The 15192-nt window shown below is 33.1% G+C and overlaps 1 protein-coding gene across 2 annotated transcripts; it reads right to left on the reverse strand.

Moving 5' to 3' along the window:
* Positions 1-2895: 2895 nt before the first annotated feature.
* LOC146993943 (mast/stem cell growth factor receptor Kit-like) lies at positions 2896-14902 on the reverse strand. Of its 2 annotated transcripts, none has more exons than XM_085826434.1 (4): positions 14670-14902; positions 9415-9555; positions 5236-5341; positions 2896-3351 (listed from the first exon to the last, which is right to left on the reverse strand). In XM_085826434.1, the coding sequence occupies exons 1-4, from the start codon at positions 14720-14722 to the stop codon at positions 3028-3030; spliced, it is 624 nt and encodes a 207-aa protein (XP_085682560.1). In that variant the 5' UTR covers positions 14723-14902; the 3' UTR covers positions 2896-3027. The 2 variants fall into 2 exon arrangements, with proteins under 2 accessions (XP_085682560.1, XP_085682561.1); XM_085826435.1 differs by lacking the exon at positions 14670-14902 and adding an exon at positions 10503-10578.
* Between the last annotated feature and the right edge of the window lie 290 nt (positions 14903-15192).

Consider the following 15192-nt stretch of genomic DNA (forward strand, 5'->3'; position numbering starts at 1 on the left):
ATTTACTGGGGACTTGAAAAGCGTATAGGGAAATAGACGTTATCTTTTTTTCGCTTGGATTGATTTTTTGAGTTGCTTAAATTAATGCTGTAGGTTTTCGTAACACCAATAATCAGTTAACCGTATTTTACATTTATTTCCAGATGTATTTTTGTTTGATATTTCATCTTATATTTACCTTTATCATAAAAGTTTTTAAATTCATGCTTTCCTTAAAGGCATGCCTTATCTACTAAGCAAATAACTCTTCAGTGCTTTGACATAATCAATTAATTTAACCTCATTTTAGAATTTTTTTTTTGTTTCATATTTACAGCTATCATAAAAGAGTGAGTGAGAGATTATGGCGCAAAACCAAAGATGATTATAGCGTGCCAAACACGAGATGGCATGATTACAATTGATGAAATTAAAATACAATAAAAAAAAAATAGACAAATGTACCAAATCCAGAGGATGAAGTCATATAAAAACAAGTTAAAAGCGCACATTAAAATTCAAGACACAGTCTTCAAAACAAATTACATTAGGTAATAAAAGCCAGTCTCTTTTAAATAATAAAATAAATTACCATTTACCTCTCTTCCGATTAAACGGTCGAGAGGTAAGTCACAGCTACAAAAATATTTCTGGCGAAGACTATTAAAACATGCACACTCAATTAAAATATGACGAACAAATAAACAAACATTACAATCAAAACAAACAGGCTCATTTTCAGCTTTGAGAAGATAGTTATGTGTCACTCTAGTGTGACCAATTCTGAGGCGAGTCAAAAGAACTTCCTCCTTACGATTTTCAGTACATTCCCAATGCTCAATATTGGACTTGACATTTCTCAACTTGTTGTGATGCTGAACGTCACAAATTTGCTGCCATTTTTATCGGACCTTTCCCTTGATGACACAGCAGATATCTCTAAAAGGTATAAGGCGACTGCACAGTTCATCAGCAGATTTTGCTGCGATATCTGCAAGCTCATTTCCCTATATTCCAGCATGTACAGGAACCCAGCAGTACAGGACTTCATATCCTGGAATCGTTAAGTTTATATGAATTTTGAGAAGATCCACTACCACAGGATTCTGAGTGTTGGGAAAAGCTTCCAAAGATTTAAGAGCACTATACGAGTCTGTATAAAATATGAACTTTTTGTGGCAGAGCTTTGAGATGTACAAAAGACTATAATATATTGCTGTTAGTTCAGCTGTTAGGACTGAGAAAGCACGGTGCAGGCATCTGCCCTCTATGTAATCTTCAAATACAAATGCCATCCCGACACGATCATTTGACTTTGATCCATCTGTATATATCGGATAATAACTGCTATATTTGTGCCTGTGCTGAGCAAAGAGTTGTCTGTAAACGATCTCGTTAGTGCTTGCCTTCACGTGATGTTTGAAACCATCAGGAAGCTGAATCCGTCAATTTTCCCAAGGTGGAATTTCAAAATTCTGTACTGCTTGGGGGCGCATATCAGACAGGGAAAGTTCCTCAATGATAGGGCGAACTCTTAAAGGAAAAGTAGGAACACAGCATGGACGTGTTTCAAATAAAGTGTTACACACATTATCAAGTAAGCACAACTTATTGGGATGTTCAGCTTGGGATAGAATATTAAAATATTGTAAAAGTGACAATTGCTCACGCCTCAGATAAAGTGGTGGTTCATTAGAATCAGCATACAGGCTCTGGACAGGAGAAGTCCTGAAAGCTCCTGAACAAATCCGCAGAGCTTGATGGTGAACAGGATCCAGTTTTAACAATACTGATGACCGAGTGGATCCGTAAACAACTGAGCCATAGTCCAGTTTAGAGCGGACGAGCGCTCGGTAAATGCGAAGCATAGAGCAACGCTCTGCACCCCAGGAGGTGTTCCCCAACACTTTTAAAATATTTAATGTTTTTAAACACTTCTTTCTTAGGTTTAAAATATGAGAAAGGAAAGTTAATTTTTGGTCAAACGTCACTCCTTGTTGTTGCGAAGCTAAGATTCTCTAGATTGGCAACAAATCCACTACTCTGCTGTTTCAAATGTGAGCAAGCAATGGTCGCCATGAAGAAAATTATTAGGCTTAGAGGCACTTGAGCAACTTTAAAATTGTTGATAATTCTAAAAATATTGCATACAGATTTACTAAAGGCATAAAAACCTTAACCGGAAGATAAGAACAACATAATTCAATCATTTTTAAAGCAAAAAATGTAAAATTTACAAACACATACGAGTAAAGAAACTGAGATCACTGAGCCGGGTAACAGAGTAGATATATATATATAAATATATTTATATACGTTTGGTGCGGCCGACTGCAACCAAAATACGAGGTACACATCTACACGTTATACCAGTCCTATATACAAAATTTTAATGTTCTGAGGTTACTCGTTTTTGAGTTATGCGAGATACGTACGTACGTAAATACGTTCGTACAGACGCCACGAAAAATTTTCTTCAGAATTCATTTTAAAGCAGTTTTATAATTTTTTTGGAGGAAAAGAGTATTTAATTCTTTCCTTACGTAGAAATATCATGCAAAACATCGTTAAATTGCATTCGATAGCGGTAAAAATGGATATTTTCGTTGAAATATGCTGCCTGAAACTTTTCGCGATTATAATACTTCCTTTTTACTTCGTACAAAGAAGTAAAAAATTGATTAAATTTGTAGAAAAAATGAAATAAATCAAAAACGAATTCGAAATTTAATATTCTGTGTTGGAGGTGCACATACTCGGGTGAAGGACTACGAGTGTTCAATACTTGGTGGCTCTAGGTTCCACCGTTTTTGCGCTATACAAACATTTATACAAATAGATTCTTCATTTCTTGATATTAAAGATTTAAACTGCTTACTAAAACACACAGTTATTGTTTTAAAATTCATTTATTATTCATTTTCATCAAATTTTTTATGAAAGTATTTTATTGAACAATGCAATCTTCTGCAAGAATAGTTATTTAAATCTTTACATGAATATTAGATTCGAGTATATTACATTATTTTAGATCTACGTTAATTATTTCTAGCTTTCTGCCATGAGTGGGTAATCAGCATGGCGTGCTCTATTTCTTTGTTCTTCAATTGTTTCTGTTCTCATTACTTCATCTTCTGTAATAGTGTCCAAAAATGTGGAAAAATTTAATTCCGTTTTATCTTTTGAAGTTGCTTCAGAACGACACTGTTTTGACAGTACTAAAGTATTATCATTCAAGGATTTATTACATATTTCTGAATTAACATAAATATGAGATTGTCCTTGATTCTGTGCTGTCTGCAGGTTAAAGTAATCATGATTTAGCATTTTGCGGTTCATTTCCATGTATGGAGCATTCACATCCAGATAATGCTAAAAGTATATCAAAACATTTTACTTTTTTGTCACGTTGCATAAAATCAAATATTTAGTAGTAGCAGAAGAATAAGTTACAGTGGTACCTTTGTATATGTCATTAATCCGTTCCAGATTAATCCGTTCCAAACGAAATTTTTCAGCAAGGAATAAAGGGAAAATAATTACTCAAGTTCTCATAAAAAATTCGGTATTGTCCCAACTGGCGATATACCGGAATTCGTTAGTTAATCAGTTTTATACTAGATGGCGCCACCTCTTTTCAGACTATTTTGTTTGTAAAAGCGATCTTTTCTTCACATGTAAAGTTTGCGTTCAATTTGCCAAGAATTTTTAAAATGCTGTCTTCGACTCTTTGTTATCAATTTACTCTCAAATAGAAACTTATTTTCTAACGTTTACATTACAAAGAATTGAAATTAGAAGCAAATAAAATAACTGTTATCTTAAGCGGCCACGGTGTTTAATTTATCTTTTTTAAATTCATTATTTCTCTCTTTTTTATACTCTGCTTATAACAAATTGTTTGTAAATAGATTTTTCAACAACTAAACACTGAAGTACCAAATCGGGTGTATTTTGTTTTACTTCTTAACTGTTTCATTCACTATATGCTCGAAACTAATTGATATATCTTACATCCGTAACATTTAGGGGATCACTCTTAGTTATATTACTATCGAGTAATTCATTGAAATATCAGCCAATCTAATCTACTTAAACCAGCTAATCTAATTAAAAAAAGAGTTTTATCCGCGCACTGAAAGTTTTCTTATACGCAGCGTAAGACACAGCAAAATAAATAATGCTAAACGTAAACAATTATTAATATTAAATAATAATAAATCTGATCATGCAAATTTGAATAAAATGGCGAAAGAAAAAATAACTCTAAAAAAAAGTAGTGGCCCTATCTGTCAATCCATAAAGTAAGGGACATCGCTTATAGGGAGAATACCAAAAATTCCTACTGTTTAATACTAAAATGCTATTTAACACGAAATTGCTGTTTAATTCTAAATGATAATACTGTTTTCTCCTACCGTTCATAGTGTTTAATGCTGTTAATAATGCTGTTTAGTACTGAAATACTATTTAATACTAAGCTACTGTTTAATACTAAATAACAATTCTGCTTAATATCCTTTAACACCGTTATTGCTGTTTAATACTGTTAATAATACTATGTAATAGTGTTAATAATACTGTTTAGTACTGTTAATAATACTGCTTACTACTGAAATTCTTACTATTACTAATTCTTACTATTACTATTTGCAATGCACATGATCCCGCACATAAATGTTTTCTGCTATCCGGATAAAAAGCAATTTCTCAGTGTACCCCTATGATGTTTGTTTGTAAGCCGATTTTACCGCCTTCGCAATGGTAGCTGATTTATTAATGTCAACCGCAGAAACCATCGTACTCGGCATACGGTATGCAATAACGAAGTTCTGAATACATCTTCTATCTTCATACTTTTCAGTTATTTCTTTTTTCACTATGATGATCCTAACACTCTTCTTCGTTGCTTGACTCTTCTCATTAACTTTCCTAAAACTGTTTGTTAACGAATTTGTAACTGATTTTACGTGTAAATACAAAAACATTTGAAAATTACGAGCTATAATGCCGGTTGTTTGTTGAATAGTGGCAAATGGCTTACTGAGGCTCACGGAAAGTCATGAAATTCAAGTCGTATCAAAGATATTCATTCAAAATATTATACAAACTCGGACGCATTTCAAAGGAAATGTATACTAAGGTACCATTGTGCTACATTTGAGAGATGTGTAAAATATAAGAAGAGTAAATTTACTTTGAAAATGTTTCATTTGGAAAGACTAATAAAATTGCTTTTCAAAACAAAATTAGTACCTGCTTTACTCCAGTTTCTAAAAGATCCCCAATAGCAAAAGAAATATCATCGAAATCAGGTCTGTTATCGGGACAAGCATTCCAGCAATTTTGCATTATTTGGTAGCTGAAAATAGAAATCATCCTAAGAATTGATATTTATACACACAGGAATTTTAATTACGTTATCAACATCCATTATGCTTCTAGGTTCGGTAAGATAAGCTTTTGAACACCCAAAATCTTAAAAAAAATTAAATATTGATACCGTGCTAATCTTAAATACAAAGTAAATATAATAAAAATAAAAGAAATACAAAATCTGAAAGTTTTCAGATTTCATATCGCGTCCATAGGGGCTTATTTTAGTTTTGAGTGTTACCTTAATTTATTAAATATCATGTTCTTCGCACTTAAAAAATAAAACTCAATTCAACAGCAATATTGCGAAATAGTAATTTAAAAGCAGCATATCTTTAAAATTTCTGACACACAGTCTCTCGCGCTGGAGATAATTTTTTTTTCCGTAAGTGTTGCCATTTCTCGCTTTAATCGTTGAGTTTCTTAACTAAGAACTCATAAATGATTTACAAAGATGTAGAGATATTAGGATTTTTTTGGAGGCCGGAGAGATGAAAGATTAGCAACCGCCTCCGCCGGGAATCGAACCGCGGACCTCTGGATACCGGCTCAGTGTGCAGAACCACTACCCCACGAAGGCACGCTAGGAAGGTGGGAGAAATACCTTATATACTTCCCCTTTTAAAGGGCGACTGGGGTTTATAGAAGACCCAATCGCCAAATCCTGGGTGTGGAGAGTCATCATACACAACCCTTTTAGTTCGGGCGCCAATGAAGAGACATTAGAATTTTTTGGAAGCAGACTAGATGAAAAATTAGCAACTGCCTTCGCCGGGAATCGAACCACGGACCTCGGGATACCGCCCATTGTGCAGAACCACCACACCACGAAGGCACGCTAGGAAGGTGGGAGAAATACCTTATATATGAAATGGTTAATAAAACAAATTCCAAACTTGGGTTTCCAGATTCCCATATTCGGGTGGAAACATACGTTATTCAAAATTTGATGGCTCTAGGTACCTTTGTTTTATCACATTGCGAAAAACATGCTTACATTCATGCAGATTCTTCATTATTTAATTTCTTTAAATATAACACAGGGCGACAATGTTTGGAGGCAACAAATTCAAAAGTGAAACGCCACAAAATGGCGAAACGAAATTTAATAGCTCTGTTGAGCCAAGGTCCTCTGGGCTAATGATTAAAAAAAAAATCTGAATGCTTCCAGATTTTATATTACTTCCAAAGCGGTGTTTTTTTTCACGATTGATTCAAAATACTTTTGAAAAGGGATACAGATATTCAAAGTCCTTCGATGCAAAATGCCGTTAGATACTGTTACGTTTTTGCGATGCTAGGCTGTACATAACACCAGTAAGAAATGTAAAGAAGCCTTCCGCATAAGATAGCCGTGATTGAAGATGCACGCGATATTAATATTAATGGAGCGTTTTGAAATTGTTGAGTTTTTTAATCAAAAGTTCTTAAAAGGTTTACAAAATACGAAATAGATAATAAAACAATTTCGAAATTCTAAATTTGGGCTTCCAGATGCCCATATTCGAGAGGAGGACTACGTTATTCAAAATTTGATGTCTCTAGGTACAGTTGCTTTTTCGCAATGCGAGTAACATAGATACATTCATGCAGATTCTTCATTATTTAATTTTTTAAAATATAATGTAGGGTTCTAACATTTTGTGGCAACAATTTGAAAAGTGAGTCAGACTTTTATGGTGAACCAACGCAAAATGCTTACACGAAATTAGCAGCCCCTCTGGATAACGCCTATTACGGTTAAAAATATAAGTAATGAATTATGTATTAATAAATTAATAATAAATTCATAATATACTGCTTCATACATACGGGTTTTTAATACCTAGATTGAATGCACATGGAACCGATAAATATAATACATAAATTATATATTAATAAATTAATAAAATACTGCTGCATGCATACGGTTTCTTAATAGTTAGACTGAATGCTCACTAAACCACGTTTAAATTAATTTATCAAAAGAAACACTTCACAATTCTCTAAATTCCCAGCAAAATAGTCGTACACCTCTTTACAGTTTCACAGAGTACAATCAGTACTTGCATCTAAAAGCACTAAGAACTTTAAACACAACAGAATGCAAAGCTCATTTAAAAGGCGAAGCTGCCATTGATATCTCAGTATTTCAAATTCAGATCAGAACTAATAACTTATAAAATTATGCTCTCTCCGGCCTTATGTAGTTTCTCCGCGGCTGCCAAGAAATCTCTAGTACTTCTCGAAATTCATCGAGACAATGAGGCCTGATACGGTTACAGTTTCTCAGCGGATCAATTACAGTCATTCATTACAATAAAAACCCTCTACAATTAAAGAGGGAGCGGACCAAAATATCGCCAAATGGTTGCCATGTTTTGACGACTTTTGCCATTTCTCGCTAAATTTGGAGACAAAAATTAGTCGCCAACTCCATCGCCATCTTGGCGATATCTCGCCATTGAGAGAGACAGCTTTTTACGCAATTTTAAATAGACAAGAATTCGTAACAAACTGATAGTGAAAGCATTTAAATTCTACTCTAGGTTCTACACTGTAAAGTTCAATATTGTTCTAAAGATATAATTAACACGGCCCCATCTAACGGTTTTAATGAGAAGTTATATTTGCTTTGTTATTAATTACGTCTTTTCTCGGAAAATCATCAAATAACCTGTATTCTTACTTTTCCGGTAAAGTTTCGCTTGTTTAGATCTTCGTGTTACATTATACAAAATAATATTGGAATTTTACAAATAATTTCACTAAAATTACTTGATATGTACAGAATTCGTAAGAATACAATAAAAAAAAAAAAGATTTTTATGCACTGAGGTTTTACTTGGGTATGGTATTTAATGCTTTGAAAGTAAGAAAAATATTTGTCAAACAGTTTAATGGGAATAATAGATTAAATAATTCTTTTCAAAAAATTCATGAACGTGGATAATATAAGCGTGGGGCGTTCATGATAAATAAAAACTAATGGCTGATACATAGACAATCTAAGTAAATTGAAGATTATTAGGCCATAAATATAGGCCCTGCGGTATTTGGGTAATTGAAGTGATAGTGGTCCTGATCTCCGATCATTCCACAAACACATTAATCATTATCACATAGGAAGAACCGATTCTTCTTCTTTTTTTAATGCTACACGTATTTTGTAAATTTCTGCTTTCTTTTCGCACGAAGCCATTCAATGAACATCATCCTATCTCGCCAATTTAGGCAGATAGCTATTTACTCTGTGTTAAATATACTTCCCTGCATTCTTATTTTTCAAGCAGAGCTTAATCTGATTCAAGCATTTCATGTTACATTAAATATAAAGTACTACAGTTCACTCACAATTCCACTGAAACCATTTGCATACATACAGAATTCGTAAAAAGCTGATAGTGAGAGCATTTAAATTCTACTCTAAAGGTTCTACACTGGAAAGTTCAATACTGTTCTAAAGATATAATTAAGACGGCCCCATCTAACGGTTTTAGTAAGAAGTTATGTTTGCTTTGTTATTAGTTACGTCTTTTCTCGGAAAATTATCAAATACGTTGGCCGATTTCTTCACCGATTTCAAAATTTTAGCGAAAGAAATTTGCTCTAGAAATTCTACACTTTTCCGAAGGGTAAAAGAACGTGGTGTTATCTAACGGTTTTAGTAGGAACTGATAACGGAAGGCAACAACAGCTATGCGAACCTAAAATGAGTGACATGATTTCAAAAATGAAATTGAAGAAATATTAATATTTATTTTCGTAAAAACGTAGCCATTCTTTGATTAGAATGCATGACATCCACTGAGAGCGGGAACGCAGAAAGGGCGACTTTAAATTAAGAGAAGCAAGATGTATTTCATGAGTGCACTGGTCTAATATACCGTTTTGAGTGTGCACCCTGTGAATCTTTATATAAACAGAAACCCATCATTTGGCTGTGTCAGAGATAATCAAAGTCGGAATAAAAGTGTAGATTTGTACAAAGGACAGACATACGAACACTTTTCTTTATTAACATACATTTAAATAAGTAAATTTAAAATATCTTTAGAAAATAATATCCAGTCTACTCACATTTCATCTGGGCAAAATTCTGGTTTTCCCATCCTGTATCCAGCTTTTAGTTTCTTGTAGAATTCTTCGTCTATTTCAATTCCAGGATATGGGTTGCCACCCAGAGTAAAAAATTCGCACATGAGAATTCCAAACGACCACCTGTTGATAGTGTTAGTTGGAATAAAATATTTCACGTGAACACTTTAGCTGTAACTGTCCCTAGCTATTTTGATAATATTAACTGACTATATTCATGCTTAGTAATGATTTAATGGTAATGAAATTACCGTATTTGACGGCATATAAGACGCACCCTTATTTAGAAGGCCACACACATGTAGATGTAGAAAAAGTTACGTGTGTCTAGACCTTTATCCGGGCTAAAAATAGCATTCAGTATTGAAAGTTAACCTGTGTCCTTCACGTATAAGACGCAGGTAACTCTTTTGAGACCAAATTTAGGAAAAAAAGTGCGTCTTATAAGCCGTCAAATACGGTAATGTAATGTCAGACTTCAAATAAGTGAAATTTTGAAAACTTTGCAGTAGATTCATAACTGAAAAGCTCTCGGAGGTTCATGTGGGCAACAAATCACCAGACTGAGATCACTATAATACGAGGACTGTTCAAAAAAGAACGGGCGTTTTTTTTTTTTTTTTTTTTTTGAAATACGTTATAAAACTATTTAAGCAAGAATTGTTCGTATTGGAAAGCAATTTGTTAAAAGGTATTGTAAAGCAAATGCTATGAGATGCGCACTTAAGAACGTAATAAAGAGTTTTGGAATATGTATTGTTGAAATGAAGAGTAAAAAAAAAATCTGATAAGTATAATTAAAAGAATTATTCCCCTTACATTTTATAATAACTCAGTTACAAGTTTTAAATAATACTTTAAAAAAAACTTATTTTATTCCTTTTCAGAAATGTTCAGAGAAAGTCAAATGCTATTTAATACCTATTTAATTATTAGGAATACCTACTTAATTATTAGGATTAATACCTATTTAATTATTAGGAAATACTTATTTAAAGTATTTCGCTAATTCCTAATAATTCTCTAATTTAAAATGAACCGAATAGAGCATTAATTATAAATTGACTTACATTTTTCGATTTAAAAGATGCCTCAGAAGCCAAAAATCATGTCATACTTAAGAAAGTATTTTAGGAAGAAGCTCTATAAATAGAAAAGAAATAATGCATAATTTTAATATTTATAATACAATAAACTTTGATCTTAATTTTTGTACCTTAACCGAATAAAATCGAATTACCTTAATTTTTTTTTCTAATGTAATTAACGAAAACTTGTGAAAATATTTCATTCAAATTAAACCATTCTGAGAAAACTGTCCTGTAAAAAGTATATCATTAAATTGCATTCAGAATGAAATGTTGTTTAAAAATATGTTGTTTTCACATACTTAGGACTCTGAAGTGTTGTAGAAAAAGAAAATATATACATTTATATGTATATTTGTGACGTAATTACAAAATATTTACACCCGAACGCGTCAAATCCCATAGAACTCAATGGTAAATGACCCAATGTTTTGGTCACCACGTAGGGATTGCCGGTGCTTCAGAGCAGGATACGGAGAAACTTGTTTAGGGCGACTCCATCTTACTTCGTACCTCCATGGTTTGAATATAATGATTAAAGATGCAGCAAAGGTGAATGCAGACACAGTTAGTTTTTTCTTCTTTTTTTCCCTCCCCCCTTTTTGATTATACAGTCAAAAGTCGTTAATTCGGACACCCATAATCCAGAATGATCTATAATCCGGACCTTTCGATGATACTGAATATCAAGTAATTCAATATCATCGAAAGCACATAATAAAATATCTAAATTTTCTTTTAAATCAAAGATTTAAGCAAAACAGCAAATTTGAAAATAACTAAAATTTTTACCAGTAAATTGACATCTTTATATTCGTTTAATTTGGTAACTATTATACATTATTTTTCTTCCACGACTATTATATGTACCAAGGTTATTCGCTAGATGGAGTGTTCATTAAGAGCAGCAGTAATTTTAATTGAAAAAAACTTATGCTGCTTTTTATAAGAAAGAAATATGAAAAATAATTTAGCTGCAACTACAATTCTTATAGTTTTATAAATTTAGTGATTGTTCTTTTGCAACTAAAATTCTCAAATATACTCACCAAACAACATGAAATTTTTTAATGACTATCAGATGACAGATGTAAAATTTGAGATGCCAATTACAAGACCACAGCTCCAATAAATTATGTATTTGTATACCTAATTTTAATAATAGTTGAGAAATAAAAATTATTCAAAAATGCTTTTAACTAAAGACATTTCCTCATTAACTCTTTTGACTGTAATGTCCTGTGGGTATGTGTTTGTGTGCATACATATGCATATAGTATATATAATATAATTTGATAACATATGAGCTCCAAAATTATTTAAATTCTTTTTTATGTATACGTTATTATCATTTCATATTTGATGTTCAGAATAGTACTTAATTTCAGTCATTTTAGAATGTGTAAATGAAACATGTGCATTTATTTATTACTTAATTTTACTCTTTCAATAAATTTTTCAGAAAAAGAATATATATATTCTGAACTGATTAAAACTGATTTATTTACACACACACACACACATATATATATCAATTATTCAGTTTTAAGTGACAGTTTTATCAAATTACTTGAAATTATCATTCTTAAAGTTAAGTAATCCTAAATGTATGGCATTATGTAAGGGCAGAATAGAAGGAAATAAATAAGAACACTGAAAGAAACTAATAAATTGATGGAAATATAAAATCTTAAACTACATATAATTTTAATGTATGTAGCAGTTATAATTCGAAAAGGACAGCCATTTTTATAATTTTATTTCTTTCTACATTTATCAGACCGTGGGCAGAACCGTGCGAAATAATCGAATAAAATTATTCTCTGTCGTAGGCACTATATTTTTGTTGTGCTGATGTCAAATTTCCGGAAAAGAAACTGAAGGGTTGTTTTTCATTATTCACAATCTGATGTAAAACGGCTCCAATGGCAATATCAGAAGCATCAGTTGTTAGCAATATTTCAGCCTTTTCGGATGGGTGAGTTAAGTTTGTGGCGTGAATAAGTGCATCTTTTAAGATCTGGAAGGCGTTTCTTGTTTCTGCCGTCCAGGTTATTTCTTTTCTGCAGTTCTTTTTAATACCACTGAGCAATGTTGTTAAAGGATTGTTGCAGTTTCGCACAATTTGGTATGAATCTGTGATAAAAATTCACCATACCTAAAAATCGTCTTAAACTAGTAAATGACTTTGGTTTTGGGAAATTTTTGATGGCATCAACTTTCGTTGAAAGAGGTTTAAGTCCTTCAGCTGACCTTTCGTATCCAAGGAATGCAAGTTTTGTTTGACCAAATTTACACTTTGCCGCATGAATACACAGGCCATATTCGTTTAGTCTCTCGAGGACTGCTCGTAGATGTTTTCGGTGAGTTTCTTCATCTGGAGAGGTTATTAGAATGTCATCCAAATAGCAAAACACGAATTATAGTCCATTCAACACACTGTTCATGAAACGTTGGAACGTTTGGGCCGCATTTCGTAGGCCGAACGTCATGAATGGGAACCCGAATAAGCCAAAGGGAGTGAGAATGGCCGTTTTCGGTATATCTTCTTCGCGAACTGGAATTTGTTGGTACGCTCTAATGCGGTCTATGGTTGAGAAAACTTTTTTTCCAGCTAAAATGGAACTGCAATTAGTTAAAAATGGGAGAGGGTATCTATCAGGAATCATGACGTTGTTTAACGCTCGATAGTCTCCACAAGGTCTCCAATCACCTGATTTCTTCATAGCGAGATGTACTGGGCTCGACCAGTTACTTTTGTATGGCCTGCATAAACCCATTTGGAGTATAAATTCAAACTCCTTTTTAGCCGCTTTAAGTTTCTCAGCTGACAGTCTCCTGGCTTTAGCGAAAACTGGTGGACCTCTGGTTTCGATATAATGTTCCATGTTATGATTAACTTTATTATTAACTACATTCAGTTTTAACAAATCCGGAAAGTTCTTAATGATACGTTTATATGGATCATTTACTGCATTTAAAATCGGAATATTATTATTGTTATTTTGAAAACAAGGAGTTCCATTGGTTGTTAAGAATGTAGTACCATCAATCAACTTGCGATTTTTAGAATCTACCAAAAGGTTAAAATTTGCAAGAAAATCCATGTCTATTATCGGTTTGTTTACGTCCGCAATTACAAAAGGCCATGTGAATGATCGTCTGAGTCCAAGATCAAGCTTGAGTAATTTTTGGCCATATGTTTTAATTTTCGTACCATTTGCAGCAAAGAGTTCTAATTTTGAGATGTTTTTTTTTTATTTGTAGGCAAGGGAGGAATGACAGAAATTTCTGCCCCGGTATCTATTAAAAATTGGGTAGCCGTTTCTTTGTCGCTGATGACAAGACGACTCAGCTGCAACCCTTGTCCCTCCGTCGTCAATGAGAGACGGGGAGCTGGTTTTCCGGACTATTTGTCTGTGATGTTGATGAGTAGTTGCAGGGTTGTTTACTCTTAAATGACTTATCACCGAATTTTTTATGATAGTAACAAATATCACTAGATCTGTTACCACTGTAACTCCTATCTCGTGATTTGAATCGGTTACGAAAATAGGGACGACTGTGACGTTGCATGTTTAAAGCAGAAACTTGTAAGCTATGTTCACTAACCTGTTTTTGTAAACTTTCAATCACTTCCGTTTTTACCGTTATGGATGACGCAGTAGCTATTTGGGGAATAGCAGGGTTTAATTCCCAAATCTTATCGGCCATTGTAGCCACTTTTGACAAATCTTCACTACTAACAGATATAATGCTACTCATATTAACGGGTAAACGTTGTAGCCACAATGTTTTTAGGAAAGTATCTGTTACTTTATCGCCAGCCAAATTACGCATCTCACACAGTAATTGAGGTGGCTTTTTGTCACCCAGTTCTAACTCACACAGTAATTTTTGGGTTTTTTGAGTCTCTGAATCAGCATATAATGAAATTAGTCTATTTTTAATTACCTCATATTTATTATCTTGTGGTGGACTTAGCAAAATATCAGATACCTGTGACAAAATATCGGGTTCAATGGAACTTATAACATAATCATATTTTGTTTGATCTGCACTAATTTTTGCATTTCTAAATTGTGCTTCTAGTTGAATAAACCATATTTTAGGATCTGGCTTCCAAAAAGGAGGAACTTTAACGCTTACCTTGACGACAGTGCAGTTGTTGCTTTAATTTCGGTTTCGTCCCCGTCAGCCATTGTAGAACTCGATCACGCCGGGATACACCAGTGAAGTGTCTGGTGTGCAAATATAAAAAAATAACACTTCTCTGAATCCAGTGGAACCAATATTTTATTCCTTACGATGTTATAGATTCTTATTCATAAGATTTATTTACATTTTACATGCACGTAGCATCGCGTGACAAAAACTCGAAGTTTGTTTACTTCGTTCTTCGCGGAGACTAGAAGGTGTTGCCATTCCTCTTTAACTAAATTTAATTAGAAACTTAACGGAACTGAAGCGACACTACAATTATAGAGGTTTCTAAACAACCTCTATAATTTGCAGTTCATGCCACCATACTTGAGATAAAAATTTTGTAACATTCTATTGACAACGCTTCTGGCTTAAAATACTTAGGTTAATGTTTATAGCCCTAAACTAGTGCTTAATGTTGAATTTAGAAGTAAAATATTCTTTAAGGTTTTGTTTTATTCATAGCTAA

The sequence above is a fragment of the Stegodyphus dumicola genome, chromosome 11, assembly GCF_044657685.1.
Source record: "Stegodyphus dumicola isolate Sdum_Otavi_A_Nest chromosome 11, ASM4465768v1".
NCBI classification, from domain to species: domain Eukaryota; kingdom Metazoa; phylum Arthropoda; class Arachnida; order Araneae; family Eresidae; genus Stegodyphus; species Stegodyphus dumicola.

Excerpts from the sequence above, each read along its gene's own strand:
- LOC146993943 (XM_085826434.1), bottom strand. The coding sequence starts at position 14,722 with ATGGCTGACGGGGACGAAACCGAAATTAAAGCAACAACTGCACTGTCG. Across the intron at positions 5,342-9,414 it reads GAATTTTGCCCAGATGAAAT|CTACCAAATAATGCAAAATT; the intron begins GTGAGTAGACTG and ends TTCTATTTTCAG. Across the intron at positions 3,352-5,235 it reads TAGAAACTGGAGTAAAGCAG|CATTATCTGGATGTGAATGC; the intron begins GTACTAATTTTG and ends ATATACTTTTAG.